The sequence below is a fragment of the Aspergillus wentii genome (assembly GCF_001890725.1).
Source record: "Aspergillus wentii DTO 134E9 unplaced genomic scaffold ASPWEscaffold_1, whole genome shotgun sequence".
NCBI classification, from domain to species: domain Eukaryota; kingdom Fungi; phylum Ascomycota; class Eurotiomycetes; order Eurotiales; family Aspergillaceae; genus Aspergillus; species Aspergillus wentii.
The window spans coordinates 1,963,226-1,989,387 of NW_024467832.1; the positions used below are offsets into that span (position 1 = coordinate 1,963,226).

The window sequence follows — 26,162 nt, forward strand, 5'->3', positions numbered from 1 at the left end:
AGCGCCGTTACTGACAGGTATCACGAACCGTCATACAATCCAATTCTCTCAAATATGGCGGACCGCTTCCCATCATTGGATGACTTCTCTGCGGGTTAGTGGCTGCCCCCCATGATTAGGTACCGCTGAGTCTCCGTGTGCTAACACAAGGTGTTCAGGTCAAACCGAAGTCGTCGATACCAACGGAGGATCCGACCAGGACGATTTCCTGGCCCGCGAACGTGCTGTGCTCGGAGAAGATGCGGAACAATTTGCCACTGCCCAAGACCACGTCGCAGACAATGTAGACACGGGTGATGATCTGTTGGGTGGTGCGGAAGATACCCTGGCTGGGAGCGGTGCTGGAGAGGACATCGCAGGATTTCAATCTTCGTTCCCCGCTATCGAAACACAGAACGAGGTACGCATATCTTCGTCGTGTGAATGGTCTAGAGTTCCAGCGTACTTACAAACGGCCCAAATAACAGCAAGTTGCACCTGGCGGCACAATCACCGGAACTGGCGCGCCCTTCCCTCCGACCGGTTATTCGAGCTACAAAGAGCCAGAGGCAGAACCAGAACCCATTAGGTAGGCAAGGTCCAACGCATACTGCAGAGTCCGGGTTCTTTTATCTTCACCCGGTTCCCGGAAATTCCATTTACGATTGTCATACTAACTGGGCACTTTCTATCTTTAGGGAATGGCGTGAGAGACGAGACGCAGATGTTGCTCGTCGCGCAGAGATTTCGAGTGAGAAGAAGGAAGCGACTGTCAAGAAGGCCCAAGAGGACATTGACGACTTCTACGTCTCCTACAACAACAAAACCGACAAGCTCCGAGGTCAGACTGCCGCTGACGCCGAACAATTCCTCGCCAACCGGGAAGACACCTCTGCTGGCGGCACTAGCTGGGAGCGTATCGCAAAATTGGTCGATGTGTCTGGAAAGGGGACCAAGGGTGGCGCCAGCGGTTCTGGCAAGGAACGCTTCCGCCAGCTGTTGCTCGATTTGAAGAAGGACCAGAATGCACCTGGTGTCAGTGGAGTCTAGTGCATACGCCTTATACCCGGGATGATGTCAACTTAGGGGTGGCATAAAGATGCTAGGAATATCAGGCGCCTCGCATATGCCGGCCACGCAAGTTGGCGTGATGGGAGAAAGTAGCCAGGACTACAGTGGGGTTATGGATCCGAAACAGAACGTGGGATAGAATCAAAGCACCTGGTGAGACATACCTTTGACATCTCACTATTACACCGATTTCTTTTACTTCCCTTTTCATCACCACGCCCGCCTCCAGGTGCATTGCATGCCACATTACCATTTCGATCCGAAACATTGTACCCAAAATATCCCATACTTCGATACTCTAGTTAACGTTGCGTATTAGCTTATTTTTTTTTTTTTTTTTCCATTGCCTTCCAATATTCCTAGCTGCCCCATGTGTTTTTACTTGGTCTTTATTTCTTTTCTTTTTCTTTTCTCATGTATGTAGGTAGATAACGCATTTGTTCTTTTCGCAAAAACGACTTGTAACCTTCCTCATCTATTCAATTTGATGTCACAACTATAAATAAAATAATTGGGAGAAAGGGAGGATGGAATCCGTCATTGCTTTGGAATGGCTCCATCGAAGTGGAAACAACTAAAATTGCGATGTGCAGAGGATTGACAAAGACCAAAGGGGAAAAGAAGAAAGGAGCCGGTCTGGAATCTTAATGATTAATTTAAGATATTAAAAGCAAAGCTATGGAAATGATAAACTAGAGAGGAATAAACCATTGCAGACAGATACAGTGGTAGGTCTTTTAATCATGCTAGGGTAAGTAGACGAAGGCAATTTCAGATCGGAGCACCCATACATACATAAATCATATCTGAAAGTGATTAACTTCTTCAATCCAACTCAGTCACTCGGTCTTCTCCTGGCTCTCCAACTTCCTCGGCTTCTCTTTTGTTTTCAAGCTCAATCTCTTCCAACTTCTTTCTGCCTTCTTCTGTTGTTGCATCGACAATTCCCTCCTCGAGACTAAGCATTCCTCCTTGTCCGAGCTTGTCAACAACATCCTCCGCTTCATCAACACTCATCTTTCCAAGAACCTTGTTAACTTCATCCAGTGATTCGGATTGCAGAGCCTTCTGCAATTCCGGCGAAAAGGACTCGAAAACCTTGCGGGCTTCGACTTCTACTGGGTCGTCGCCTTCTGCAGAGGGAATGTTGATAGTGATCTTGGTGTTTGGGTCGACTGCATGGAGTTGAATCTGCTCTACGCCAGCCGGGTCATTAGAGGCAGAACCCTTGACGAGCTCTGCAGCACGGGTCCGGATCTTGCTGTAGGTTTCGTTGACGTCGTTGCGGAAAAGAGTGCTTGCTTGGTGATCCTTCGTAGTGATACTAGAATAGATATATCAGCTTCTGGTTCTTACACGAATAGTGAATAGCACATACCGCTTGAAGAAGAGAGTAATCCCGTCTCTGCCTAGAGACCGACAGTATTGGAGCAACAGGCCGTGATGAACACACTGACGAGCGTATTCGTCTTTTCCTTCCATCTGGCTATTGAAGGCCTCAACCAACAAACCATCCGTCTCCTTCTCCGCGACAATTGAGGGGTTCTCAGAAATAAATTGGAGCAAGGTCCTGTAGTCATTCTGATTGATCTTCGCAAATCGCTTGGCCAGCTCACTAGCCCGGGCATCCGCAGGGTCGTCATCATCTTCGGCATCGTCTTCGGCGCTGGATGGGACAGAGACATCCTTGCTCGCACTCCCGGGATTCAAGAGTTCAACAGAGCTAGTCTGTCCCGCTGAAGCTGGCTTATTATCACTAGCCTTGGCGACGTGAGATGTGTCGAATCCAGTATGCAGATTCTCGCTGGTAATCTTGCTACTCTCTTCCTTTTCAAGCTGGACAAGTCTCTCCAACAATTCCTTCTGAAGTCCCTGCACCTTCTGCTGGTGCCCTTCCACGCCCTTAATGTATTCCTTAGAGAGTTGGTCGGATTTAGATCCATCGATCTCCTTCTTGACCTGGTCCACCAGAGCACTCATCATTTGCGAGTATTTTGGCTGCTCTTGCTCGTGGGTATGGACACCTTCCGGAGGTGAAGGAGGCTGATCCTCGGCCGGATTTCCTGCGGACTCCATGAGAGCCTGGAAAACCAGTTCTTCGGGGTTGCGTGAGGAATCCTCATGTTGACGAAGCGAGGCGAGCAGCTTGTCAATGCGTGAAAGCAGGCCATCGTTGATTATACGCTCGTACTTCAGGGTCTGGATTTCATGGCGGCGTTGCACACGTTGCTGGTGAATCTGCGACTGCTTGGCACGGATAAAGGAACGTTTATCGACATTAGGGTGGACTTCAATATCCGAGTCATCGGAAAGCTCCAGGGAATCCCACTTGCTGTAATCGAGCACCATGGCGACGAAGGGCTGTAGAGGGGTATTGGGGCGGGGTAAAAATGATAGGAACTGGAGATAGATAGAACGGGTAAAAGGAGCAGCTGACAGTTAATGAGATATCAAAACTGGGAAAGTTCTCCAGTCAGAAATATCCTTGATAAAAAAAGAAAAAGCACAGAATCACTCAGCCTCGTCGACAGCGACAGAATAATTCCTCGCGCATCCAAAGCTCTCCATCAGCTTCGGTGGCCGATCAGCTCCCGCGGCAGGCGGTGCACGGCGGCAGAATCGGCCTGTAGCGAATCCGTCTTGCCGATGCGTGACCGACCGGCGATACAGTCCGGCGTCGTTTTTGCCTGGCGCTGCTTACGAGCTCTCTCATCTTCCCTCGAGAACGCTGCTGGCTCAAAAGCTACAATTGATTCTACGGTGTCATGACTGTTGGATATTTCACTTTCCTTTGGTGAGATATGGCATCGTGCTTCTCTTCCGTGACATCATTCTGAATCTGTCCTGTCCGATTCCGCATTCCCTTCCAACTCCGAGATGCGCGGAGCCAGGCTGCTTGCCTCCTGGGCTCCAGGAGTCACTGCAAGGCAGTTCCCCCAGTCAATGGGCGGTGTTCTCAGTGACTTGTATCCTGGGACTCATGCATCTGCACTTCGACATGGTGGTCAAAATGGCTTCAGCAGGCCGTATTCAGGCCTTGCCGGGTTAATTCGAAACAACAATAACTATAATCTCAGCCAATCTCTTGGACTTACGGCTGCCTTGTGCAGAAATGGCTCACGACTCGCTTCATCGTCAACCCCTGTCACGCATCAAATTCGGTCTCTAAGTTCTACGCAACGTCTTTCGGAATCAAAGCCGACCGCGCCGTCGAAAACACCGCAGGTTAACAATACAACTGCCCAGGACAAAGAGGATGAGGAAATCGACAAAGGCTTCGAACTATCAGAAAGAGCGGCTCAGGCAGCACAGGTCAATTTCCGCGCGAAGTTAGCCAAAGATGGTGCTGGAGGAAAGAAGTCCGGGTTTCGGGAAATATGGAGGCTGCTGATGATTGCACGACCTGAGTCAAAGAAACTCGCATTCGCTTTCTTCTTCCTGTTGATCTCCTCGTCTATCACTATGTCAATTCCCTTTTCGATCGGACGGATCATGGATACGGCAACCAAGTCCTCGGAAGAGGGTGGTAATGAGCTGTTCGGTTTGAGTCTCCCAATGTTCTACGGTGCTTTGGCTGGAATCCTCGCCTTGGGTGCCGGAGCAAACTACGGTCGCATTATCATCCTGCGTATTGTTGGTGAACGTATCGTTGCCAGACTTCGCTCGAAGCTTTTTCGCCAAACCTTTGTTCAAGACGCAGAATTCTTCGATGCGAACCGAGTTGGCGACCTGATCTCTCGTCTCGGATCCGATACCATCATCGTTGGTAAAAGTATCACACAGAATTTGTCAGATGGTTTGCGGGCCGCTGTCAGCGGTGCGGCTGGTTTCGGCTTGATGGCGTATGTCAGTCTCAAATTGTCTAGTATTCTGGCAATCTTGCTTCCTCCGATTGGACTTGGAGCTTTCTTCTACGGGCGGGCAATCAGAAACCTGAGCCGACAAATCCAGAGAAACTTGGGATCTTTGACCAAAATTGCGGAAGAACGTCTAGGAAATGTGAAGACTAGCCAGTCTTTTGCTGGAGAAATCCTCGAGGTTAATCGGTACAACAAGCAAGTACGAAAGATATTTGACTTGGGCAAAAAGGAATCTTTAATCAGCGCTACATTTTTCAGTTCTGTATGTGTTCCCATGCGCTGACCCGGTGGATGGATATACTGATTGGTTATAGACTGGACTTATGGGAAACATGACTATATTAGCACTTCTCTACGCGGGAGGAGGTATGGTTCAGTCCGGCGCAATTAGCATTGGAGACCTTACATCATTCTTGATGTATACGGCTTATGCAGGCTCCAGTATGTTTGGTCTTTCTAGCTTCTACTCTGAACTTATGAAAGGTGTCGGTGCGGCTAGTCGGCTTTTCGAGTTGCAAGACCGTGAGCCGACCATATCCCCTACCAAGGGTGAGAAGGTTGTTTCTGCTCGTGGCCCTATCAGTTTCGAGAATGTGACATTCAGCTACCCAACACGGCCAGCTGTCACAATCTTTAAGGACCTAAACTTTGAGATTCCCCAGGGAACTAACGTTGCCATTGTTGGACCCTCTGGAGGAGGTAAATCGACCATCGCTTCTATCTTGCTCCGATTCTACAATCCTACAGAAGGAAAGATTTTGATCGGTGGGAAGGATATTAGCGGGATGAATGCGAAGTCTCTCCGCAGGAAGATTGGTGTTGTATCCCAAGAGCCCGTTCTTTTCTCAGGATCGATCGCCGAAAACATCTCTTACGGACGATCGGATGCCACAAGATCAGAAATCATTGCGGCAGCACGCAAGGCAAACTGCCAGTTCATTAGTGATTTCGTAAGTAATAGCCAAAACCCTTGTATCATCTATCCATGTCTAACGTTGCCTTCAGCCCGATGGTCTTGACACTCAGGTGGGAGCTCGTGGAGCTCAATTGTCTGGCGGACAAAAGCAGCGTATTGCTATTGCCCGTGCTTTGATCAAGGATCCGGATATTCTGATTCTCGACGAAGCGACTTCTGCGCTCGACGCGGAGTCTGAAACTCTGGTGAACGCCGCACTCGCCGCACTCCTTCGCGGTAACAACACGACTATTAGCATTGCCCATCGACTATCTACTATTAAGCGATCTGATACTATCATTGTCCTTGGTCCCGATGGAAAGGTTGCCGAACACGGAACCTATGAAGAGCTCAGTGCTCGCCCTGAAGGTGCTTTTACAAAATTAATGGAATGGCAAATGAGCGGCAACGAGGTCTCGCAGCCAGCCAATGCCCCTATAAGCCCGATAACTCAGGAGAAACTGTTGAATTTGGAGAAGGAGGAGACTGAGCTCGAGGAAGACGACACAATCACCCAACCTACTGAGCAGCAAACGAGGAAATAAGCGGTCAGAGTAGAGTGAATATGTCGATATGCACTCACTGCTTATCAAAGGTACTCTTTGTTGTCTCGTTGTCTTACTTGGATATCCCCCCTCTCTTTGTGTTTAATATATTTTGCGTTTTGTTCTGCTGTTTTATTTAGAAGGCAGGGTCAACCTACTATACTTTTTGTATCTATTGATTGGATTTTTCACCTTGAGCGCAAGCAAGGGTGTTGCTTTGAATTTGCTCTCTAACTGCCAGTTCAGATAGACATCTCTACTTGAATACATTACCATGAATTTCACTGAGGTTCCATCCTACATCAAGCGAGGCTACTGCAATATCAAACTAGTAAGTGTATGCTAGCCCTAATGCCTAGTCCTTCTCCACTACAAACGGATCGGACGTATGGAAGCAGTCGTGATACTCCAAAGTACGCAGCATATACCAGAACGCCGACAACAACACCACCCATAAGGCAATGTGAAATCTGTTGATCATCATACTAGCTGCTGCTGAGACCCTTTGGAAGATCAGGTTTCAGCTGCACATTGGTGTTCTGTTGGGTTTTTGTTGAGCCTTCTCTTTATTGCCTGTACCGCTTCTTTGTTGGTTATATGCAGCCAGCCAGCCGGGATGTCTCTTTGTCTAGTAGAGCTATGAGGTCTATACAGAGCCCATAAATAATTCATCCTGGGTTCTATTTTTCTGGACTATACGAATCCCAATTGTTCAATTGCTTGTCTTTTTCTTGCACTCTCACTTCCTTATTCCCAAACATTCAATTCCTTCTGAATCCCTTCCTGTCGATTTCAACTGCAGTCAAAATGGCCTTGAAAACTGCTTCCATTCTCTCAAGACAGCTACGGCTCTCTACAAACTCATGTCCCATCACATCTCATCCACCATTGACTCGCAATGCCCTACCTTCCAAACTCCCCATGATATCACCTAAACCCTTCATACGACACAGCTCCTACTCGTCTCCGGCAGCGCCTGGCCCAACCCCTCGCAAGGTGACCATTCAAACTCTTCGCAGCCTTCACCGAAAAGGCGAACCAATCACCGTCCTCACTGCCTATGACTTCCCTACTGGACAGATGGCCGAAAGGGCAGGAATGGATATGGTTTTGGTCGGGGATAGTCTCGCCATGGTTGCGATGGGACTGGAGGATACGACTCAACTTACCCTGGAGCAGATGTTGATGCATTGTCAGAGTGTGGCGAGAGCTGTCAAGAGTGCTTTTACGGTTAGTTACATTGCAGCCCCTTGCTAATGGAATAACCTGGCTGATGTTCTGGTTGGAATGAATAGTTTGCAGATATCCCCATGGGCTATTATGAAATATCCCCCGCACAGGCTCTACAATCAGCCGTCCGAATCGTCAAAGAAGGCCACATGAAAGCAGTGAAACTCGAGGGAGACAAAAACATGGCGCCAACGATCAAGAAAATTTCCGAAGCTGGCATTCCCGTCGTGGCACACATCGGTCTGACTCCTCAACGGTCGAATTCCCTGGGTGGGTTCAAAGTGCAGGCCAAGTCAGCCGCTGGAGCAGTGAAGCTATTGCAGGATGCCCTCGCCGTACAGGAAGCAGGGGCATCCATGATCCTCATCGAAGCAGTGCCTACCGAAGTCGCAGCTATGGTAACTGAAAGGCTTGCAGTTCCAACCATTGGTATCGGTTCTGGGAGTGGCTGCTCCGGCCAGGTTCTAGTCCAGCCGGATATGACGGGCAATAATCCGCCGGGGACATTTATGCCCAAGTTTGTAAAGACCTATGCTGATGTCTGGGGTGAGGCTTTTCGGGGAATTGAAGCGTATAAAAATGAGGTCAAGAGCAGGGCTTTTCCTTCGCCAGAGTATACGTATCCCATCTCCAAGGAGGCTTTGGAGGAATTCCAAAGTGTCGTGGACGGTGTTCCTTTGGGACAGGAGAAATAGATACCATCATTGTGTGAGAATTCAATTCAATATTGTCATCCCAATAGACTTTATGAAAAGGAGGAAAGAGAGTGCTCTTAATTCATTTGGTTTGGTGTTGACGGTTAGATTCGGGTCGAGATATAGATGACACTTTTAGGGCGTGGAGGCCCACAGTGGACCACGACACGACGACAATAGGCCTGCACCTTGCCGGTCATTAGAACCAGCCTTCATTGAGTTCGTTTGAGGTTATTCCTCTTTCTTCACAAGCTAGCTGCTGTCACTTCAAGGGGGTGCGGTCGATTCCGATCTTCGCCACGGAAACAGAATTTTTTCAATGCGATGACCGCCTCGGCCCAGCTCGCTTTGGCCGTCACCAACAGGCAGCGTTGCGCTGGCTTTTGATCGATATTACTGTATAATGGCCCATGCTCGCAAGGATGACTGTCCCAAATTCTGCGACGATATCCTGTCTCTGCCACCTCTGGGGCCGCACGATGTAGTGTCGGACAGAGCCAACATCGACTTGTTGCTCAACCAGTTGATGGAACAGCCTAATTGGTTCTCAGGCAATCGTCATTTCGAAGAGCAACTGCAGGGCGAATATCGAACCTTGCATCCCCACCTCCTTTCATCGCCAGCGGAACCATGCGATGTCCTCGATAATTTCTGTCTAGATGGCTCAACTGGCAGTGCGGCGCACAATGGTTCCAGCAGCCAGGAAGATAGCCTTAGACGAGTAGATTCCAGTTATACGTCCGTACTGTCCTCCCAGGCTGCTGATGGGGATAGTGGCTTCCTCGCCGGCGCTTCCTTGTCTTCGGACATAGCCCCTACCGACTCAACTCCGGCGAAGACGAAGAAATACCAGCGGCTGTCCAAGGAAGCAGTGGATATCCTGAAATTATGGCTTCATGAACACCGAGATTGTCCATATCCAAGCGAACACGAAAAGACGGAGTTGAAACAGCAGACTGGATTGACTAGGACGCAAATCTCCAACTGGTTCACCAATGCTCGACGACGCAAAACCATCGACATGGCGTCTTTGCCAGAGGTAAATCAGGTCGACACACCTTTTGAACGCTGGAAGAATTCACCTCCTGAAAATGAAGCCGCTACAACTTCTGATATCATGCGCGCACTGGCAGATATGCCCGATTCTTTCGAGAGCGGCTCTGGCTCCATGCATTCTGTCTCCCAGAGAGAGTGGTCCAGCAACGGTTCCAGCGGTGCCTGTTCGACCACATTCAACGCATCTTCTGCCAGCAGTTTCGAGCACAGTCAAGCCTCTGGCTCTGAAGGGTCCTATAGCCATTCGCAGCGGGCACCCCTGAGATCACCTACCCCTATCCCTAATGCAAGACCTCGTCGTCGCTATCGGCGACACCGATTTTCCACAAAGACCTTCAGCAAACGAAAAGCACAGAACGGACGCCCATTCCAATGCACATTCTGCGCCGACTCATTCTCTACCAAGTACGACTGGCAGCGGCATGAAAAGACACTGCACTTACCCGTGGACCAGTGGAGCTGTACACCCCAGGGCGGCATCATCGATATCGAAGGGACGAGCGTTTGTGCATTTTGTCATACATCAGACGCAGATGATGAACACCTCAATTGTCATAACTATTTAATATGTCGCGAGAAACCCACCGAGCAACGGACCTTTTCCCGAAAAGACCACCTTAAACAGCACCTCAAACTAATACACAATGTGGACTATCATCCTGCCATGGAGAAATGGCGAAGTCAAAGAACCTATATGACGTCAAGATGTGGATTTTGCGATGCGAATCTGGAATCCTGGGAGGAAAGAGTAGACCATGTGGCCGAGCACTTCAAGGAAGGGGCGGATATGATTCAGTGGAGAGGCGACTGGGGATTCGAGCCTGCTATCCAGAACCTGGTCGAGAATGCGATGCCATCCTACCTTCTCGGTCATGAAAGACACACGCTCGATCCTTGGAAAAGCTCGGATGTTCTGGGGCATCTAGAAGACGAAGAGCAACCATTCAGTACGAATGTCCCAAACGGCCTCGACCGCTATACCAATCTCCAACGTGAACTTGTCACGTATATCCATAATCAAATGGCCGAGGGGAATCATCCATCTGATGAGATGATCCAATCCAGAGCTCGTCAGATCGCGTATGGAGATGACGATCCTTGGAATCAGACATATGCTGATGACCCGACATGGCTGAGTGCTATCAAGCGTGATGCAGGGCTAGAAGGCAGTGTTGAACCAAATATCCGGCCACCAGAAGAATCCTGATGGATTATATATCGATGGAACACTTTTTATATTTAATTCTGACTTTATGCTGTCTCGGTTGTTGATGTACATATTTCGATCTTTGTCCGCGTACTATGCTTTTATATATCCCCGACTGCGGAGACTAGAATCTCATTAAACACAAATTAAGTGTTAACCCAAACAATTTTATATCGAAGAAATCGTAATCTTTTGAGCGAATATTATGTAGCCCCGTGCAATGGTCATCCCACGGCATCATGCTGGATGATTTGTCCAACCCCCTGTATGTAAGGCGGAGCAGCGTGGGATCCAAGCCTGTTATTTCGTACATCCCGCGCTTATGAACATTTCGCCTAGACAGTTAGTAGATGGAAAGCAAATCGAGATGCGAATCTCGACGATCAGGTGGATATCAAATCCTATCTCACGCAGTCGTGCTTATTCGTGTCACATACTGGCATCACGCAGTCACGGGGTTTGGCGATCCTCCCCAACCTCATGACTTAATGCTTATCAACAACCAACACCTACGCTTATCCATCGCCAACCACGCCAAAGCTCAGGATGAGCTTCAGTCTGTCCTAAATATTCTTAACAGACATGGATTAAATTATTCACCTTCAATTTAATCAGTTTCTCGCCTTGAGGAACAAAACATCCCGTACCACGATGGATCGCATTCGACGGCTGATCGCCACCCCACAGGCGTACGAACCGATTGAAGACAGAGCTGACGATGGCGAACCATCTGGTGATGGAGAAAGGCCTATAGCACCATTCTCCAAAGTTAATTATGCGATCTTCTTCCTCCAAGGCATTTCTATGCTGTGGGCGTGGTATGTCTTAATTGTATTCGGAGAGCTTTGGCTCGGATAGCTAACGGTGCTCGTTTACTAGGAACATGTTCCTCGCCGCAGCACCGTACTTCTATTCTCGATTCCAGTCAGATGGATGGACGGCAACCCACTTCCAGCCCTCCATCCTAACCGTATCATCCATCACCAACTTGGGAATGGTGACTATACTCGCGAAGCTGCAGAAAAACGCCGACTATCCCAGACGAATCAAGATCGCATTGCTCATTAACATCGCCATATTTACCCTCCTAGCCTTTTCGACGATTCTCTTCAAAAATGTCTCGGTGAAGGTATACTTTAGCTTCGTGCTGCTAATGGTGTTTGGAACAAGTTTGGCGACGGGCTTTAACCAGAATGGCGTTTTTGCCTATACTGCTGGTTTTGGGAGAGAAGAGTATACACAGGCTATCATGGGTGGTCAAGGCGTGGCAGGAGTCTTGCCGTGTATCGTGCAGATTTTCTCTGTGCTGGTGGTGCCGGCGGATAGCAAGGAACAGCTACCTACGGAGTCACCCAAGTCGGCATTCATATACTTTATTACAGCTACCGTGATATCGTCCTTTGCCCTCATTACCTTTTTATATCTACACAATCAACGGCTAGCAGCTTTGGACAAATTTGAATGTGAAGAAGAGGAGGAAGCGAATGACCCGGTCCCTGAACTAGACCATCACAAGGATGTGAGCCTCTGGGCTCTTTTCAAGAAACTCCGCTGGATGGCTTTATCCGTCTTCATCTGTTATGGTATTACGATGATGTTCCCAGTCTTCACAGTGCAGATTGATTCCGTCCATGACCCTCATAGCTCTCGACTCTTTCAACCATCCGTCTTTTCCCCGTTGGCATTCTTCTTCTGGAACGCAGGAGACCTCATTGGAAGAATGTCGCTGATAATACCCGGCTTCTCTATCAGTCATCGCCCTTTCTTACTGTTTCTTCTCTCTGTTGCTCGTGTTGCGTTCATCCCACTCTACCTGATCTGCAACATCCGCGGACGAGGACCCATTGTAGAGAGCGACTTCTTCTACCTGTTCATTGTGCAGCTCCTGTTCGGATTTACTAGTGGATATATAGGTAGCTGCGCCATGGTGGGAGCTGGCGAGTGGGTGCTCGGAGAGGAACGGGAAGCCGCTGGTGGCTTCATGATCATGATGCTTTGTGGAGGCTTGGCTGCAGGCAGTGTTCTGAGCTTCTGTGCTGCCAGTGCATGATTACCTGCTGGGAGCTTATCATATAGACTTGATTTACCTGTGAATGTGCTGATGCACTGCCCCTTTATCTTAGACCGGAAGATTTATTTGCAATAGAAAACTGGAGTGCATCTATAGAAGAAACTAGAATTTCCCATCTTCAGGGCCCCTGGTGACTGTCATCTTTCAATTAAATAGCCCGTATTCCATGTCAAGCATATATGGTTGGCTATCTTTGGGAACTGACATTCACTGCTGGCTGTCCTACCCTTCCGTCCTCATTCTGACATACTTTCCTCGAGTCTCACTCTTAAACCAACACCATCACTCATGGCAACGAACTACAAATGGCTTGCCGCTAAGCAGAAATGGCTTCTCTACACGGATTTATGGCTAGTGGCTCTTTTCCGAGCTTGATCTGTGGATTCTCACTCACGGTACGTAACCACTCTAAAAACCGATATCAAACTGCTGAGACATCGGCATGACGACAGATACTCGTCTACTTTACCTACCATGCCATCTACACAGTCTTTTTCCACCCACTGAGTCGATATCCCGGACCAAAGCTCGCTGCCATATCCCCAATCCCTCTCCTATTCTGGGAAATTCGAGGCAAATCACACACCAAGATCAAAAGCCTTCACGACAAGTACGGGGATGTAGTCCGAATTGGCCCGAATGCCCTCGTGTACAGATCCCCAACTGCATGGAAGGATATTTACGGTCATAGAAAACAGGGACAGAAGGTTTTTCTCAAGGATCCGTCGGTTTATACACCCCTCCCTAATGGTGCTCAAGCTATCATAACAGCCAACGAGGCAGATCATACACGCATGCGTCGTTTACTCTCCCACGCATTCTCAGATAGAGCGCTACGGAAGCAAGAGCGTCTTCTACACATGTACGCTGATCTACTGGTGCAGAAAATTCACAGGCTTGTTGAGTCTTCCCCGGATGCTGTCGACATGACGAGATGGTACAACTACACCACCTTCGATCTTACGGGCGATATGGCATTCGGCGAGCCTTTCCACTGTCTTCGTGATAGCCACTATCATTGGTGGGTATCAATCATGATCGACGCAGTCAAGGCCAGTTCATACTTGAGGATGTTTTGGTTTTTCCCCTTCCTAGTCCCACTGGCGAAAGTTCTAGTCCCGGGACATCTTGTCGAGAAACAGGCGGCGAGTTTCCAGTTGAGCATTGACAGGGTTGATAGACGTTTGGGTCTGAAGAACACAACAGATCGTCCGGACTTTATGTCCTACATCCTCCAGCATAATACAAAAGATGGTAGTAAAAACGGCATGTCCCGCGCTGAAATCGACGCGAACGCAGCTACCCTCGTCCTCGCGGGGAGTGAAACCACCGCTGCCTTGCTCTCAGGTTGTACATATTATCTCTTGAAAACACCAGCTGCATATCGCCGACTAGTGGATGAAATACGCAGTGCCTTTCAAGAAGAATCGGACATCAATCTATCCTCATTCGCAAACATGCCCTATCTCAACGCCGTCCTCGAAGAGAGTCTACGAATCTACCCTCCTATCCCGGCTATGCTACCGCGTCTTGTCCCCGAGGGAGGAGCTGCTATCAATGGTGAATACGTACCAGGTGGTGTCAGTATTTCTACACTCTACTCTCAAAAACATAGAAGCATCCATCTAACAGATAAATAATATTTAGACCTCCGTCTCCATATCACTCTGGTCTACCTTCCACTCTAGGACCAACTTCACAGATCCAGACACATTCATCCCTGAACGATGGCTCCAGGAACCCGATTCAGACATTGAAAGATTTGTCAACGACAAGAAAGAAGCTTTCCAGCCGTTCTCGTACGGTCCCCGTAGTTGTCTTGGTCAGCAGTAAGTAACAGCACATAGTATCTATACATGCATGGATATATCTTCATGCACAAGATATATTTAGCTAACATATTGGCATGAACAGTTTGGCGAACGCTGAGATGCGTCTCATATTAACCAAGATTCTGTGGCATTTTGACCTGGAACTTTCACCCAACTGCGATAATTGGATAGATCAGGAGACGTATAATCTCTGGAGTAGGCCTGCGCTGATGGTGAAGCTGTCTCGGGCTCAGAAGGGAACTGCGACTTGAAGTTTTTGGGGCTATGGTTTATGATCGATTGGATAGACGTCTTTTGGATGCTGATAGATATCCTGGATAGATTTGATGCATAATAGCTACAATACTACATAGTACAGCTGATCAGGCAGACACTATACTTGATTGGTATATGATGCATGATAATAGCTAGAAACAATTTAATCAAAACTCCATGCCTAAATAAAGATATGTGGATATAATGCCAACACCTCGAAATGCACGCATGCAGACCCCAGAACAAAGAAAATAAAACATACACCATATCCAACTCCACGCTATGTAGATCAGGCAATTATAAAACTCAAAAGAAATCCTTCTCTTCCAACCACTGGGAATCAATGGCATACGCCACCAGATCAGCAGCACAGCACATATCCTCATGTCCGTGCTCGAAATCCAGCAGCCCCATAACAGCACCAAGTCTGTCCTCGAGTGTCTTTTTCAACTTTCCAACGTGCGACTGGATCTCAGTCTGAGAAAGCTGCGAAGCAAGAGTCTTGCCAGCGGGTTTGGTGTCCGATTTGCCACTCTTCTTTTTGACTTCCATGTTCTTGTTCGGCGAGCGCGGCGCGAGAGGATTTCTCTGTACCGGTGCTGGCTGTGCGGGCTCGCTCTTTCGGTTTTTCAACAAGTTCTTCAGCAGGAAGAGAAGCCAGACGAGGTTTGTGCGGGGCGAATATTCAGCCCAGATGCCAGGAATGTCGGGGGTCTTTTCCGTCTGGGCGGGGTTTCCAGTGTAAAGTTGAGCACGCATACTGAGAATCATTAGCCATGCATTTTGGAAGAGAGAGCCTAGAAGAATACTTACTGTCGGTATGTGTCTCTCAATAGAGCATCATCCTCATCCACCCCTATGGCATCAAAGATCTGCTTTTTATCCAGATCAGACGAGGCTACTTCCAGGGCCTGATTGGGATCGTCGCTTAATTGCAGTTCAGCACGAGACAGCGAGTAGTCGATGATGGTTGTTTCCAGAGTACTAAGTCCGAATCCACTTGAAAATGAACGACGCGCGATATCCAGGTCTGTTGGCGGATCCATGCAGTTATTTTCACGAGTGGTTTTTATGCAAACATTGCCAAGGTGCAGATCGCGATGCTATACAAAGTTAGATATGTGGCCCTGACATTTGGTGGAGATCAGGGTCCTTACCTCAAACATAGCATATTCTTCTGCACGAGCAAGAGCCATGGCGACTCCCCAGAAAATATCATAGATCTGAAATACTGATGACCAAGCAAACTTCTCCAGCTCACAACCGGCATCATCCATCTCCACAATTGCCCATATTTGCGAATCAGGGTACGCTCTCTTGTTCGAGGGGTTGGGGTTGAGGCAATCGTCCTTGGTTTTCTTGTAATGGTCCCATGCACTCTGGAAAGACTCTGGGAAGCGGCCCTGAACGACATGAATTTCCCTGAAACGAGCAAATCCAGGAATTGGATCTAGGTACTTGAGCATCTTGATTTCCGATACGATTTCCTTAATGCTGGTGAACTTCTTTGATCCTGGGCCACTTTGAGCTCGCAAGGGTATGACTTTGAACACGTTATCGCCGTACGCCCTCAAGCGGGCAAGCTTCGACTTGGACATCTCCTGCTTGCAGACATCTTCCCGCAGATGAAGCTTGTAGACCTCTCCGTAAGATCCCTCTGCGAGCTTAACAACCTGCAGCATATTTCCACCACGGGCAGCCCATGAGCTGAATTTCTGGACTCCCTGAGCGGCGACGGGGGACAGGGCTTCATTGAGAATGGGGTGAACATAAGCATTTGCCTTTTCGTCTTGAACACAGCCAGACGACAGGCGTGGTGCATTGTTCTTCTTTCTTGTTGTCCGCTTCTTACTCTCAGTAGGATTTTGTTCTTCTCTTTGCTGTTTCGGGGAGGCTTTTGGAGGGGTTGTGCTGATGTTTCCTGTGCTCATTCTCCCTGTGCTGATCCTCACTTCCACCATTGTTGAGTATCGTGGCTTGGCTTTAGTGTCGCTCTTTGACGGTGTTTGCTCCATGTGGCTCTCCAGCAACTCGTTTGGGCCGCAAGAAATCTCGGTAGAGGGTGTCTCATCTTTGATGTCGACTGGCGGTTCGATTTCCTCCTTCTCCTGCGGCTTCTCCTGCGGCTTTTCTTGTGGCTTTTCTTGTGGCTTTTCTTGTGGCTTTTCTTGTGGTTTTTCTTGTGGCCAATCTTCTTGTAGCTTTTCTTCCCCCTTCTCCTTCTTTATCCTTCTCCCCCGCGTCTTGCGTTCTGAAGGTACGGACACTTCTTTCTCTTCGATCTTTATCTCAGCCAGCTTGGTCTGGATACCCTCGACAGCATCATCAAGAACGGCATTTTTCTTGGTCTTTTCCAACTCCTTTGCAGGACTTCGCTGATCGAACACTGCTCGTGGTGCATCTGCTTTTCGTTTCCCATAGACCTTTCTCTGCGCGGTCGTGCGTGTCTTTCTCGTGCGTGGTTGCCATTGATCTGGTGTCGCATGGCCAGCCGGAGGAGATGACGGTAACGGCATTGTGCTGGCAAGGTGTGCGTGATATTAAGCGACCGGATATGTAGTTATTCGGATCTTCAGTCAGTAAGGGCGGTTTGAAGTCGACAGTAGGCTGCTGGTAAAGAAGTATGCAAGAAGGACGATATGAAAATGCGCATCCCCTGGCAGTTATTGATGCCTTTCCGGAACGGGCCTAGCGTGGCCGTTGCTGTGGTGAGAGGGAACAAGAAATATTCCGGCATTCTGGCCAATCAGAGCAAGGGATGTATAGTTGCATTTTGAAAATAGAACTGCAGGTGCTAATTGGAGATATTGGCGATATAGAAAGTATAATCAATTAATTCATCCTGTTTGAAGATAGATTTCTGGTGATGCATTCCATAGAGTCTATTGCGTCATTGTATCCCAGCGTTGGTTGGCTGCAGTCCACCTCTCCAAACCATATTCGAAGATGACGAAAGAAGCCAGGATATCTGTTGAAGCAAGGATATATCGATAATCTTAGCTATACAGAGTGGAATCATGTAGCTTGGGCATATGAACACGTTGATATTCGCAAGGGCGACTGAGGCTGGTACTGCATACATGATGCTTTCGTGCAACAGTACAACACAGGCATGCAGACATACTACCTTGCCTATCTATTTATCAATAAGCCTAGCCAAGTTCAATATATTACTGCAACGGCACTTTATAGAACCATTAATTCCATCCTGATATGATAAAATAAAATTGATCCTTTCAGGCTGCTATGTACCGTTACACGTAGCTCTCATAGTGTAGATCCTCAGCTATGGTGATCATAGTGGACCCATTGGGTTCTAATTGGATGCTGCATGGGAGCTCTCGACAGTGATGGCATCTCATCACAAGAGCATCAACTATCTTCAATAGTTACAGTCATGATAATGATAGTTTATAGTGACTGATGAAACTAGGATATTCTGATGACTCTTATTCCTCAGTTACAAGTAAATGAATCAAGGTCTGTGTGCGATGATCTGCAGGGCTGGCCATTCCGTGCCGTACCATGACAACTGCTATTAAATACCACATCTATTATGTATAAGAATAATAGTATTATAATCTATGTTATAATCGATATTACAATTCTATAATTCTATAATTCTTTTTTTTTTATTATTATTATCGTAGTTATTATTATAATATACGGAGTTATAAGATATATGGCTGACCATGACGTAAGAAACAGTGGCTGTTTTGTCTTTTGCCGTCCCGTCTTTTTCCCTTTTTTCCTTTTCTTTTTTTTTTTTTTGCCTGCCTTTTTCTGCTTTTTTCTTTGCCCCTAAAGAAGAATCAAGAATGTAACTCCAGTAGACTTTTCTTCTATTTTATTTCTCTAATTATAATGTAATAATAATATTCATTATCCAAGAACAAAGACAGGTACATTAATAGCATACCCACTAGATATTCCTCCGTATTATTGGAGACACTCTCGGCGGAGCACGCGAGTCCACGGGCGCTTGTGACCCTCGGGATTCTTCGCTTTTTCGCTTCTCTTTTTCTTCCTCTCACCCCCGGCTTCTTGCCGTATCTCACCCCTCCCTCCTCCTCCTCTTCTCCTCTTCTCCTATCCTAGGCCCTAGGAGTTTCTCATCCTCCTCATCTTTATATTCTCCTCCCTCGTCGCTTGAGGAAAAAAAGTTTTCGCGTCGTGGATCTCGACGTCACTTTTCCTTTCTCAATGCTCTGCGATGGCCTTCAACTTCAACTGGTCGCCGCTGATGGCGGACGCGGGTTTCTATACCCGTGCCCAGGATCTCTTAACGGCTGCTCTCAATAAATCGCCCAAACCTCCTATCATCGTCGACGATATCATCGTGACCGAGTTGAACCTGGGCTCTGTTCCGCCCGATTTGGAAATCTTGGAGATCGGCGACTTGGCCGAGGATCGCTTTCGAGGCATCTTCAAAATGTCCTACTCGGGTGATACCTTTTTGACACTCAAAACGCGGGTCCAGGCAAATCCCCTCAATACCTATCTTCTCACGCGACCGTCTTTTGCGTCTCCCTTGCCTTTGGCTGCAGCGTAAGTGTGGACTGAACTGTGTCGCAAATCTCACGCTGACTCTTATCTCTTCTAGTACTCCTCTCACAATCCCTCTCCAAATCACCCTATCCGATTTCAAACTCTCCGGCTTCGTGATACTAGTCTTCTCGAAACAAAAAGGAATTACAGTCGTTTTTCGTAATGACCCTCTCGAATCGCTCAAGGTCTCTTCGACGTTCGACTCCATTCCGTTCGTGCGCGACTTCTTGCAAAAGGAAATCGAAGCTCAACTCCGCATTCTGTTCATGGACGAATTGCCCGCCATTATCCACCGACTTTCGCTAAGATTATGGGTCCCCGAGTACCGGGCTGGAGAGGAAATGGAGAACCAGGCGGATAACACTGAAGGCCCCGGCCAAGATCCGTTGGCCAGTCCTCCCCAGGACCCGGTTGATTCTTTGGGCAACGCACTGAACGAGGCACAAATCGCATCCTTATCGCTGGATTCCTCCGTCGAAACCCATTCGCTGTTCTCTCAGAAGAACCTCCTCCGTTTGGGCGCTCTCACAGATTCCCAGCGAACGTTGTCGCTCTTCACCCCGTCTATTCAAGAAGTGGTGTATCGCGCGTGGACATCTCCTTCCGACCCAATCGATAACCCCGGCGGCGTGTTATCCCCACTTAGCCCGGCTCTCTCCAGGACCCAGTCGCAGGTCGGTAGCTTGTCTTCTTTCCAGGACAATGCCAGCACGATTTCAACACACAGCCGGTCTTCAATGCAGTCCCACACTTTCAGCGGGTACGGCTTGAGCTTGGGCAATGGTCGTCATTCGAAAGCCCACTCCAGGAAGAGAAAGAAGCGCGTGGTCGACCTGCGTCGCCCCAAGACCACCGACGACGCAATGAGCGTGAGCGACGACAGTGGATTCACCGAGCCCACCAGCGCTCCTTCTATCTGTTCGGCTCCTTTACCGACTCTCAGCGAGCAAGCAGACGATCCGGTGACACCACCTTTGTCCCCCGACAGTGGCCTTCAGCTTCCTGCGATTCCCGAACGGCACCGCACAAGCCTGTCTCGTCCTATGCCCCGACGTGACATTTCGATGGAATTGAACCGCGACACAGAAGCCCCATCGTCTTCAGACCCCCACCGACGTTGGAACAAGGCGGATGATGTCGATGCCACTCCTCGCAGTACCGTCCGCGTTCACGGTACCCCTCTATATAACCGAGAAAAAGCAGAGGCTGGCCCATCGCGCCAGCTGCCTGCCGCTGCCCTGCCGTTCACCAACGAACAGTCAACCGGTGGTGTCGTTGACCAGATCTTGGTCGAGAAGCTCGCAGGCGAAATCGCACGCCGTATGCGAGAAGAAAAACTGATATCCTCTTGCAGTGGATTTTGGGAACGCCCCAGCCACAGCCAGGAAGAATCTCCTCCCCCAGCTTATGGGCAATAAATGCTATTGAGCGTTTTCTTTCTGTTCAAGTGTACCATTTCCTTTGTTTTATCCTTTCTCTTTTTCAGGCTTTGAATACTGTCAAAAATTTTCACGCCTTACTCCCTCCAGCAAGTCTGGGATTTTAATGACTGATACGACACTGCTTTTTAATTGTTGCCTCTTCTTCTTTATCCGTTCCGGTTCTTGCATTTTTACTTTTGTTTTTTAACACTTTCCTTTGTTTATGTTGTGTTTTTCGAAGCGGGTCTTTTAGAAATTGTATATGGACTGTTTGGACTGTATTCTTAAAAATCGGGCGTTGCAACTTGTCTGCTTTTTTTTTTTTTTTCTGCTCTTTCTACAGGAGATACCCACGCACTCTTTTGGGGTCTTGTGTATTCAAGTCTTTATCGATAATTCTGGGCTGGTATGGGTGGTGAAAAACGGAGGAAATAGGCTGGGATTTGTTTGGCATCATACTTGTTATCTTTGTTTTTTTCTCTCTCTCCAGCTCCAACTACACCTAGTTTAATGCAGCTGCACTCTTTTTCTACCATCTTTCATAACCAGAAATAATTATTCTCATCGTAATTAGAATCAAATCGAAATCCGGGGCTCCAAAGTGCCACAATCACCGTGAGGTGGCCCCGAGTCTCGGCTCCGCAGCTTAGCTCGAGCGGTTTGCGACGAACGTCAATTTCCCTCTTCCTCCGTCCTCTCTCTTCTCCTCCCTCTCTTCCCTTTCTCTCCCCGCCACGTTGTCCAGTTCTCGACGGTTCGAAGTCTGAACCAGCTGTTGTTTTCTTTCTTGGTCTTTCACAATGGCTGACATGTTCAAGAACATGTTTGGTGGCTCTCAGCCATCAGGTGCAGCCAAGGTCGAGGATGGTAAGTGACGGAACCGGAAAGAATCCAATCCATTGCTCCCGCTCTATTATCATTGAGTTCCCTCTTCTCTGACAGGATTTTCTTCGTTTCCTCTAGATTTCGCCGACTTCAAGGCCTCTGAGCCATCTCCTGCCTCGATTGTGGCTGCGTCATCATCGTCCCCGGCTGCCCAGGGTGTTGAGCCCGTCCCCTATACGAAATGGTACCGGATCTGGGAGCGGACATCTCCCAAGGACTTCATGCAGGAGGCAATGATCATGCCTGTTATCCTTCTGATTGTTTTCTTCCATCTCTGGGGTACACGTAAGAATAGGCGGAGAGCTAGGGAATGGGCACAGGCCCATGCGCCGGCTTTGCAGCACGAGTTCGCAGTCGTTGGTTTTAGTGGCATTCAGAAATCAACCATCGCTGAGGACGGATCCATCCAGCCGCAGTCGATCTCTTCTGAGGAGATGCTCAAGGAGAAGTCTCCCCAGGAGTTTTCCTCCTATGCAACCGGCAGACAGAACATTGCCTTTGTTGACATGGCAGTCAAGCTGCCCAAGCGCTACAACCCGATTACCTACTGGATGGAAATTGCCTTCAGCTTCTTTTTTGAAAGCTGGACTGCGCCCGCTGAAAAGTTTGAAGCTACTGCGTACCTTTTTGATGGTAAAGAGAAGGATTTGGTTCCCGTTCCGGCCAAGGACACGTCTTCTTTGAAGGTGGCCAACTCGACCTACGATGGCTTCATCTGGGCTGTTGTCCACAAGAGCCACATGCGCACCTTCCGCCAGGACCGATACGATGCCTCCATGACTTTCACCAGGGACAACGCGAAACTGCCATCCTGGGTCACCGTGATGACTGAAAGCGCCGAAATCACCGATACACTCCTTACCCCGGAATTGATTCAAGCCATTGAGAAGGCCGGTCACAACTTTGAGTACTTGATCGTCACTGACCAACCCGTTGACAAGCCTTTGAAGTAAGTTGGCCGGACCTCTTAGCCTGTGTGGCCTAGTCTAACCCCTATGTTTAGGATCGAGGAAACCGCTCCCAGGAAGCGTGTTCAGCTTTCCACCATCCTTCCCTCATCTGTTGCTGGCTATGAGTCTACTATTCCGATTTTCAACCAGTTTGTCCGTTTGGCCGATAAACTTGTCGCATCGGCCCACTTCCGCCCCGAAGTTATGCGAAAGATCCGCAACGCCCGTGAAGAGGAAATCAAGAAGCTTCGCCGTGCCGATGAGGAAGAGAAGGCCGAAGAGCGCAAGCTTGCAGCAGAAAAGATCAAGAAGGAAGAGCGGGAGCGTATCCTCCGTGGCATGACTGCCGACGAACAGCGAAAGTTCCTTGATCGCGAGCGCGAAAAGGATCAGAGACGTTCTATGAAGAAGAGCACTCGGAGAGGATAATTGCCTCCTTTTCCTGTTTCATCTTGACAGCTATTATGTCTTTGCCCCTTCATTGTCACTTTCCGGCGAATGCTAATGCAAGCAGAAGGAAAAGTGACTCGACGTTTTCATGTTGTTTGTTTCATACCTTTACGTAAAATGTATTTATATGCCATCTGTTTGAGTGTGAAAGGTTGAGGCATATTGGTGTCGACATTTTGGCTCTCTTCGATTCTTGAATGAATGTGTTGATATGAATTTAAATTTTTTTGTCTTGATTTGATCAATATTTGACCCTGAGATTTCTTTTACTCCTTGTCTTCTTTGACTATCATTCCAACTAAGGAGGTGCCCGCGAACAGTGCCCGAGGTTGGAATGTCGCAAACAGCATTCCACGCAGACGTGCTTTCCCTCCATCTCGCTTTCTTTTCCCTCGAAACCGTTACGGTTACAGAAAGGACGATGGTGATGCCATCTTAAAAAGGCATGGAGCTTCGACGATAAGTTCTTTCGTTTTCTCTTTTCCATCTCTCTTCGCCCCTTTGCTTCCTATACACGCTCTTTACAACTCTACCGCTTAACAACATTTGCAGATTGTATTCAGCGCTTAATTTACATGCTTGTCATCATTAGTCGTCTCTTAGTCGGTCATCATGGCGCATATTCTCTCTCTGATCCTGATCACTCTTTTCGCCACTACTATTACAGCTGCTCCCACGGCCAGCGACACCTGGTTCTCTCATTTGAACCTCACGACTCAGAAACGAGACTCCACTGTCCCGTTCGGAGTTTATCTCGACCGGTGCGTTTCGCCAGGAAAAGTGGCTTTGACATTTGATGATGGGCCATACATCTACACACCCGATCTCCTCGAGCTCCTCAGTTCTTATGGTGCTCGAGCGACCTTTTTCCTCAATGGTCAGAATTCTGGAAACATCTACAACAATGCAGATATTGTCAAACGTACTCTTGAAGAAGGTCATCAACTCGGATCGCATACGTAAGTCTTCCGTTTGTATCAACCTGTCTCCAGGCTGACAATCCTCTTTCTAGCTGGGATCATCAGTATCTTACCTCGTTGGACTATTCCGGCATCGTGGACGAGATGACAAAACTAGAAGATGCATTTATCCAGATCATTGGAGCGTTCCCTACGTACATGAGACCGCCATACCTCGCTGTCAACAGCGCAGTGTTGACCGCATTGGGTGATCTCGGATACCACGTGATTGGGGCCAGCATCGACACGAAGGACTATGCGAATGATGATCCAAACCTGATCTCCAATAGCTTCGAGAAGTTTCGGAATGAGCTAGATGCCGGTGGTAGTATTGTTCTGTCCCATGATGTGCACCAGCAAACTGTTGCCACCTTGACCCAGGCTATGCTAGACGAGATTCGGGCGAGAGGATTAGAAAGTAAGTTTGCAATAGCACTTATCTATCAAAAGCAGAACGCTAATGTGCTTGACAGCTGTCACCGTGGGTGAATGCTTGGGGGATCCGGAGGGAGAATGGTACCGAGCCTCTCGTTGACGTTGAGGACATGCCAACGCCACCGTAGGGTAGTTGCGAGTGGATCAGATTGTTTTCGGTTGCTATGGTGTCTTACAGATAGTTATTGCTTGCTTTGAAGGTTATTATAGGGGGAAAATAATAACTTAGATAGTGTCTGGCCTCGGTTAATAATATATCTTAGCTTTCTACAGTCTATGCCTCGGCGGTTGAGCATCAAAGTGTAAGTAGATGATGTCGACCACCGTCTATCCTAACACCATCGAGCATCGAGGTGATGCTTCTGCATATCTAGAACTTCTATGATCAAAGCTTTTATCATAACTTAATGGATGTTGTGATTCAGAGACCTTAAGTTCCGTTCTACCGGGACTGCCAGAACAATTTTTAAGAGCGCACTATGCACCTCCTTTTCAGACTTACTATTAACATCCATATCATCTATCCATCTACTATCTCTCTTACTTCCTCAATTCTTCGGTCTTGAACCCGCCGGTTCACCCAAAACACCTCCGAAATGTCCATGACCCAGTTCAAGCAAATGTTCACTATGAAGTCCCTCCAGGCCCGATTTGCCTCATGGGCCGTGTTGATGCCAGCCAAAGAGAACTGGGAAGACGAATACAACCTTCCTTACGGACGATGGGCTGGACAGGGAGCTTAAACAAACCACAAATGATTTGAAAACCATATATGATTATGGTAAGGGGGATTACTGATATCAATTCATTCATTTTGCTGACGGATATGTTAACCAGGGAAGATGTGAAGCTTAATTTTTACTAAGCTCCATACTTCAGCTGAGAGTGTATGCCTCTCTCACCGAAAATATTAGATAATGAACAAGTTACCATAGTAATTGATGATAATGAAAGAAAGTTAAATTCTATCTATTTATCATTCCGTCTATCCGTTATGTATTATATATGTATCGATGTGTTTAGATCTTTCCGTAAATCTTAACACGCTCCTCAATGGGCTTCTGCACCTTCTCGCCGGCCGAAACCTCGGGGCTACCAAAGACCAATTGCGCGATAAGTCTCCATTCGCTGGGGACGTTCCACTGCTTAGCGACGGAGGAGTCGATGAGGGGGTTGTAGTGTTGGAGGTTGGCGCCGAAACCGAGGGCCTCGAGACCAGTCCAGACTAATTGCTGTTAGTTAATTATTTCTTATATGCTGTTAAGGAAGACGGGATAACGTACGGAAGTACTGGTGCATGGCGTTGGAGTGCTCAGCCCAAGGCTGGAAGTGATCCTTGTAAATAGCGAACTTCTCGGAGAAGGGCTGGATGTGAGCGGGGTCTTCGAAGAAGAGGACCTATTGATCATTAGTATTTGATGTATTATAATATAGAGGAAGAAGACTCACGGTTCCGTAAGCAGCCTTCATGCCCTGCAACTTGGGCAAAGTCTGGTTGTTAAAGACCTCCTCGGGGACGGCGCCATTCTTGACGAGCTGCCCGAGGGCTTCGATGGTGATATCCCAGAGGCGCTCGTGCTCCTGGTGCAGGAGGACGACCAGACGGGTGGACTGGGTGTTGAAGGAGCTGGGGACATTGAGGATGGCGGCGTTGACGAGCTCCTCGATCTTGGAATCGGGGACGGGGCTGTTCTTGCCCAGCTTGTAGATGGTGCGGCGGCCCTGGGCGAGCTGGATGAGGGAGTCTGTGGAGGCCAT

General features: G+C 48.2%; 12 protein-coding genes across 12 annotated transcripts; 9 read left to right on the forward strand and 3 right to left on the reverse strand.

Moving 5' to 3' along the window:
- Positions 1-54: 54 nt before the first annotated feature.
- On the forward strand, positions 55-1,029 carry ASPWEDRAFT_166795 (clathrin light chain CLC1; the record flags this gene model as incomplete). The annotated part of the gene is made up of 4 exons (XM_040830049.1): positions 55-94; positions 159-400; positions 468-568; positions 678-1,029. 4 exons carry the CDS (start codon positions 55-57, stop codon positions 1,027-1,029), a joined length of 735 nt encoding a protein of 244 aa, XP_040694408.1.
- A 683-nt stretch (positions 1,030-1,712) lies between these two features.
- Positions 1,713-3,600, reverse strand: ASPWEDRAFT_34200 (Hsp90 co-chaperone CDC37). Its single transcript, XM_040833944.1, has 2 exons — positions 2,429-3,600; positions 1,713-2,374 (listed from the first exon to the last, which is right to left on the reverse strand). The coding sequence occupies exons 1-2, from the start codon at positions 3,397-3,399 to the stop codon at positions 1,876-1,878; spliced, it is 1,470 nt and encodes a 489-aa protein (XP_040694409.1). The 5' UTR covers positions 3,400-3,600; the 3' UTR covers positions 1,713-1,875.
- A 121-nt stretch (positions 3,601-3,721) lies between these two features.
- mdr2 (ATP-binding cassette permease mdr2) lies at positions 3,722-6,726 on the forward strand. The gene is made up of 3 exons (XM_040833945.1): positions 3,722-5,172; positions 5,225-5,860; positions 5,916-6,726. Exons 1-3 carry the CDS (start codon positions 3,928-3,930, stop codon positions 6,408-6,410), a joined length of 2,376 nt encoding a protein of 791 aa, XP_040694410.1. The 5' UTR covers positions 3,722-3,927; the 3' UTR covers positions 6,411-6,726.
- Positions 6,727-7,564: 838 nt separating this feature from the next.
- On the forward strand, positions 7,565-8,367 carry ASPWEDRAFT_34203 (3-methyl-2-oxobutanoate hydroxymethyltransferase). The gene is made up of 2 exons (XM_040833946.1): positions 7,565-7,640; positions 7,706-8,367. The coding sequence occupies exons 1-2, from the start codon at positions 7,590-7,592 to the stop codon at positions 8,333-8,335; spliced, it is 681 nt and encodes a 226-aa protein (XP_040694411.1). The 5' UTR covers positions 7,565-7,589; the 3' UTR covers positions 8,336-8,367.
- Positions 8,368-8,542: 175 nt separating this feature from the next.
- Positions 8,543-10,762, forward strand: ASPWEDRAFT_34205 (uncharacterized protein). Its single transcript, XM_040833947.1, has one exon. It carries the CDS (start codon positions 8,739-8,741, stop codon positions 10,596-10,598), a length of 1,860 nt encoding a protein of 619 aa, XP_040694412.1. The 5' UTR covers positions 8,543-8,738; the 3' UTR covers positions 10,599-10,762.
- A 487-nt stretch (positions 10,763-11,249) lies between these two features.
- ASPWEDRAFT_101900 (nucleoside transmembrane transporter FUN26) lies at positions 11,250-12,648 on the forward strand (the record flags this gene model as incomplete). Its single annotated transcript, XM_040827428.1, has 2 exons — positions 11,250-11,416; positions 11,478-12,648. The coding sequence occupies 2 exons, from the start codon at positions 11,250-11,252 to the stop codon at positions 12,646-12,648; spliced, it is 1,338 nt and encodes a 445-aa protein (XP_040694413.1).
- Positions 12,649-12,995: 347 nt separating this feature from the next.
- Positions 12,996-14,752, forward strand: ASPWEDRAFT_22894 (cytochrome P450; the record flags this gene model as incomplete). Its single annotated transcript, XM_040832408.1, has 4 exons — positions 12,996-13,064; positions 13,122-14,249; positions 14,317-14,498; positions 14,584-14,752. 4 exons carry the CDS (start codon positions 12,996-12,998, stop codon positions 14,750-14,752), a joined length of 1,548 nt encoding a protein of 515 aa, XP_040694414.1.
- A 310-nt stretch (positions 14,753-15,062) lies between these two features.
- On the reverse strand, positions 15,063-17,272 carry ASPWEDRAFT_166802 (uncharacterized protein; the record flags this gene model as incomplete). Its single annotated transcript, XM_040830050.1, has 3 exons — positions 15,063-15,516; positions 15,570-15,859; positions 15,914-17,272. The coding sequence occupies 3 exons, from the start codon at positions 17,270-17,272 to the stop codon at positions 15,063-15,065; spliced, it is 2,103 nt and encodes a 700-aa protein (XP_040694415.1).
- Positions 17,273-18,969: 1,697 nt separating this feature from the next.
- ASPWEDRAFT_102496 (MDM34 family protein) lies at positions 18,970-20,722 on the forward strand (the record flags this gene model as incomplete). The annotated part of the gene is made up of 2 exons (XM_040827482.1): positions 18,970-19,304; positions 19,360-20,722. 2 exons carry the CDS (start codon positions 18,970-18,972, stop codon positions 20,720-20,722), a joined length of 1,698 nt encoding a protein of 565 aa, XP_040694416.1.
- Positions 20,723-21,525: 803 nt separating this feature from the next.
- On the forward strand, positions 21,526-22,989 carry ASPWEDRAFT_102440 (CCDC47 family protein; the record flags this gene model as incomplete). Its single annotated transcript, XM_040827476.1, has 3 exons — positions 21,526-21,592; positions 21,689-22,559; positions 22,614-22,989. The coding sequence occupies 3 exons, from the start codon at positions 21,526-21,528 to the stop codon at positions 22,987-22,989; spliced, it is 1,314 nt and encodes a 437-aa protein (XP_040694417.1).
- Positions 22,990-23,622: 633 nt separating this feature from the next.
- ASPWEDRAFT_101017 (chitin deacetylase) lies at positions 23,623-24,504 on the forward strand (the record flags this gene model as incomplete). The annotated part of the gene is made up of 3 exons (XM_040827349.1): positions 23,623-23,969; positions 24,023-24,387; positions 24,443-24,504. 3 exons carry the CDS (start codon positions 23,623-23,625, stop codon positions 24,502-24,504), a joined length of 774 nt encoding a protein of 257 aa, XP_040694418.1.
- Positions 24,505-25,423: 919 nt separating this feature from the next.
- ASPWEDRAFT_22899 (nitroreductase family protein) lies at positions 25,424-26,162 on the reverse strand (the record flags this gene model as incomplete). Its single annotated transcript, XM_040832409.1, has 3 exons — positions 25,424-25,629; positions 25,688-25,802; positions 25,854-26,162. 3 exons carry the CDS (start codon positions 26,160-26,162, stop codon positions 25,424-25,426), a joined length of 630 nt encoding a protein of 209 aa, XP_040694419.1.

Bases quoted from the DNA above. Each gene is read 5' to 3' on its own strand.
- ASPWEDRAFT_34203 (XM_040833946.1), top strand. From the start codon at position 7,590: ATGTTGATGCATTGTCAGAGTGTGGCGAGAGCTGTCAAGAGTGCTTTT. The intron at 7,641-7,705 runs GTTAGTTACATT...TGGAATGAATAG, and splicing joins CTGTCAAGAGTGCTTTTACG to TTTGCAGATATCCCCATGGG.
- mdr2 (XM_040833945.1), top strand. From the start codon at position 3,928: ATGCGCGGAGCCAGGCTGCTTGCCTCCTGGGCTCCAGGAGTCACTGCA. The intron at 5,173-5,224 runs GTATGTGTTCCC...GATTGGTTATAG, and splicing joins GCGCTACATTTTTCAGTTCT to ACTGGACTTATGGGAAACAT. The intron at 5,861-5,915 runs GTAAGTAATAGC...CGTTGCCTTCAG, and splicing joins GCCAGTTCATTAGTGATTTC to CCCGATGGTCTTGACACTCA.
- ASPWEDRAFT_34205 (XM_040833947.1), top strand. From the start codon at position 8,739: ATGGCCCATGCTCGCAAGGATGACTGTCCCAAATTCTGCGACGATATC.
- ASPWEDRAFT_34200 (XM_040833944.1), bottom strand. From the start codon at position 3,399: ATGGTGCTCGATTACAGCAAGTGGGATTCCCTGGAGCTTTCCGATGAC. The intron at 2,375-2,428 runs GTATGTGCTATT...TATCTATTCTAG, and splicing joins ATTACTCTCTTCTTCAAGCG to TATCACTACGAAGGATCACC.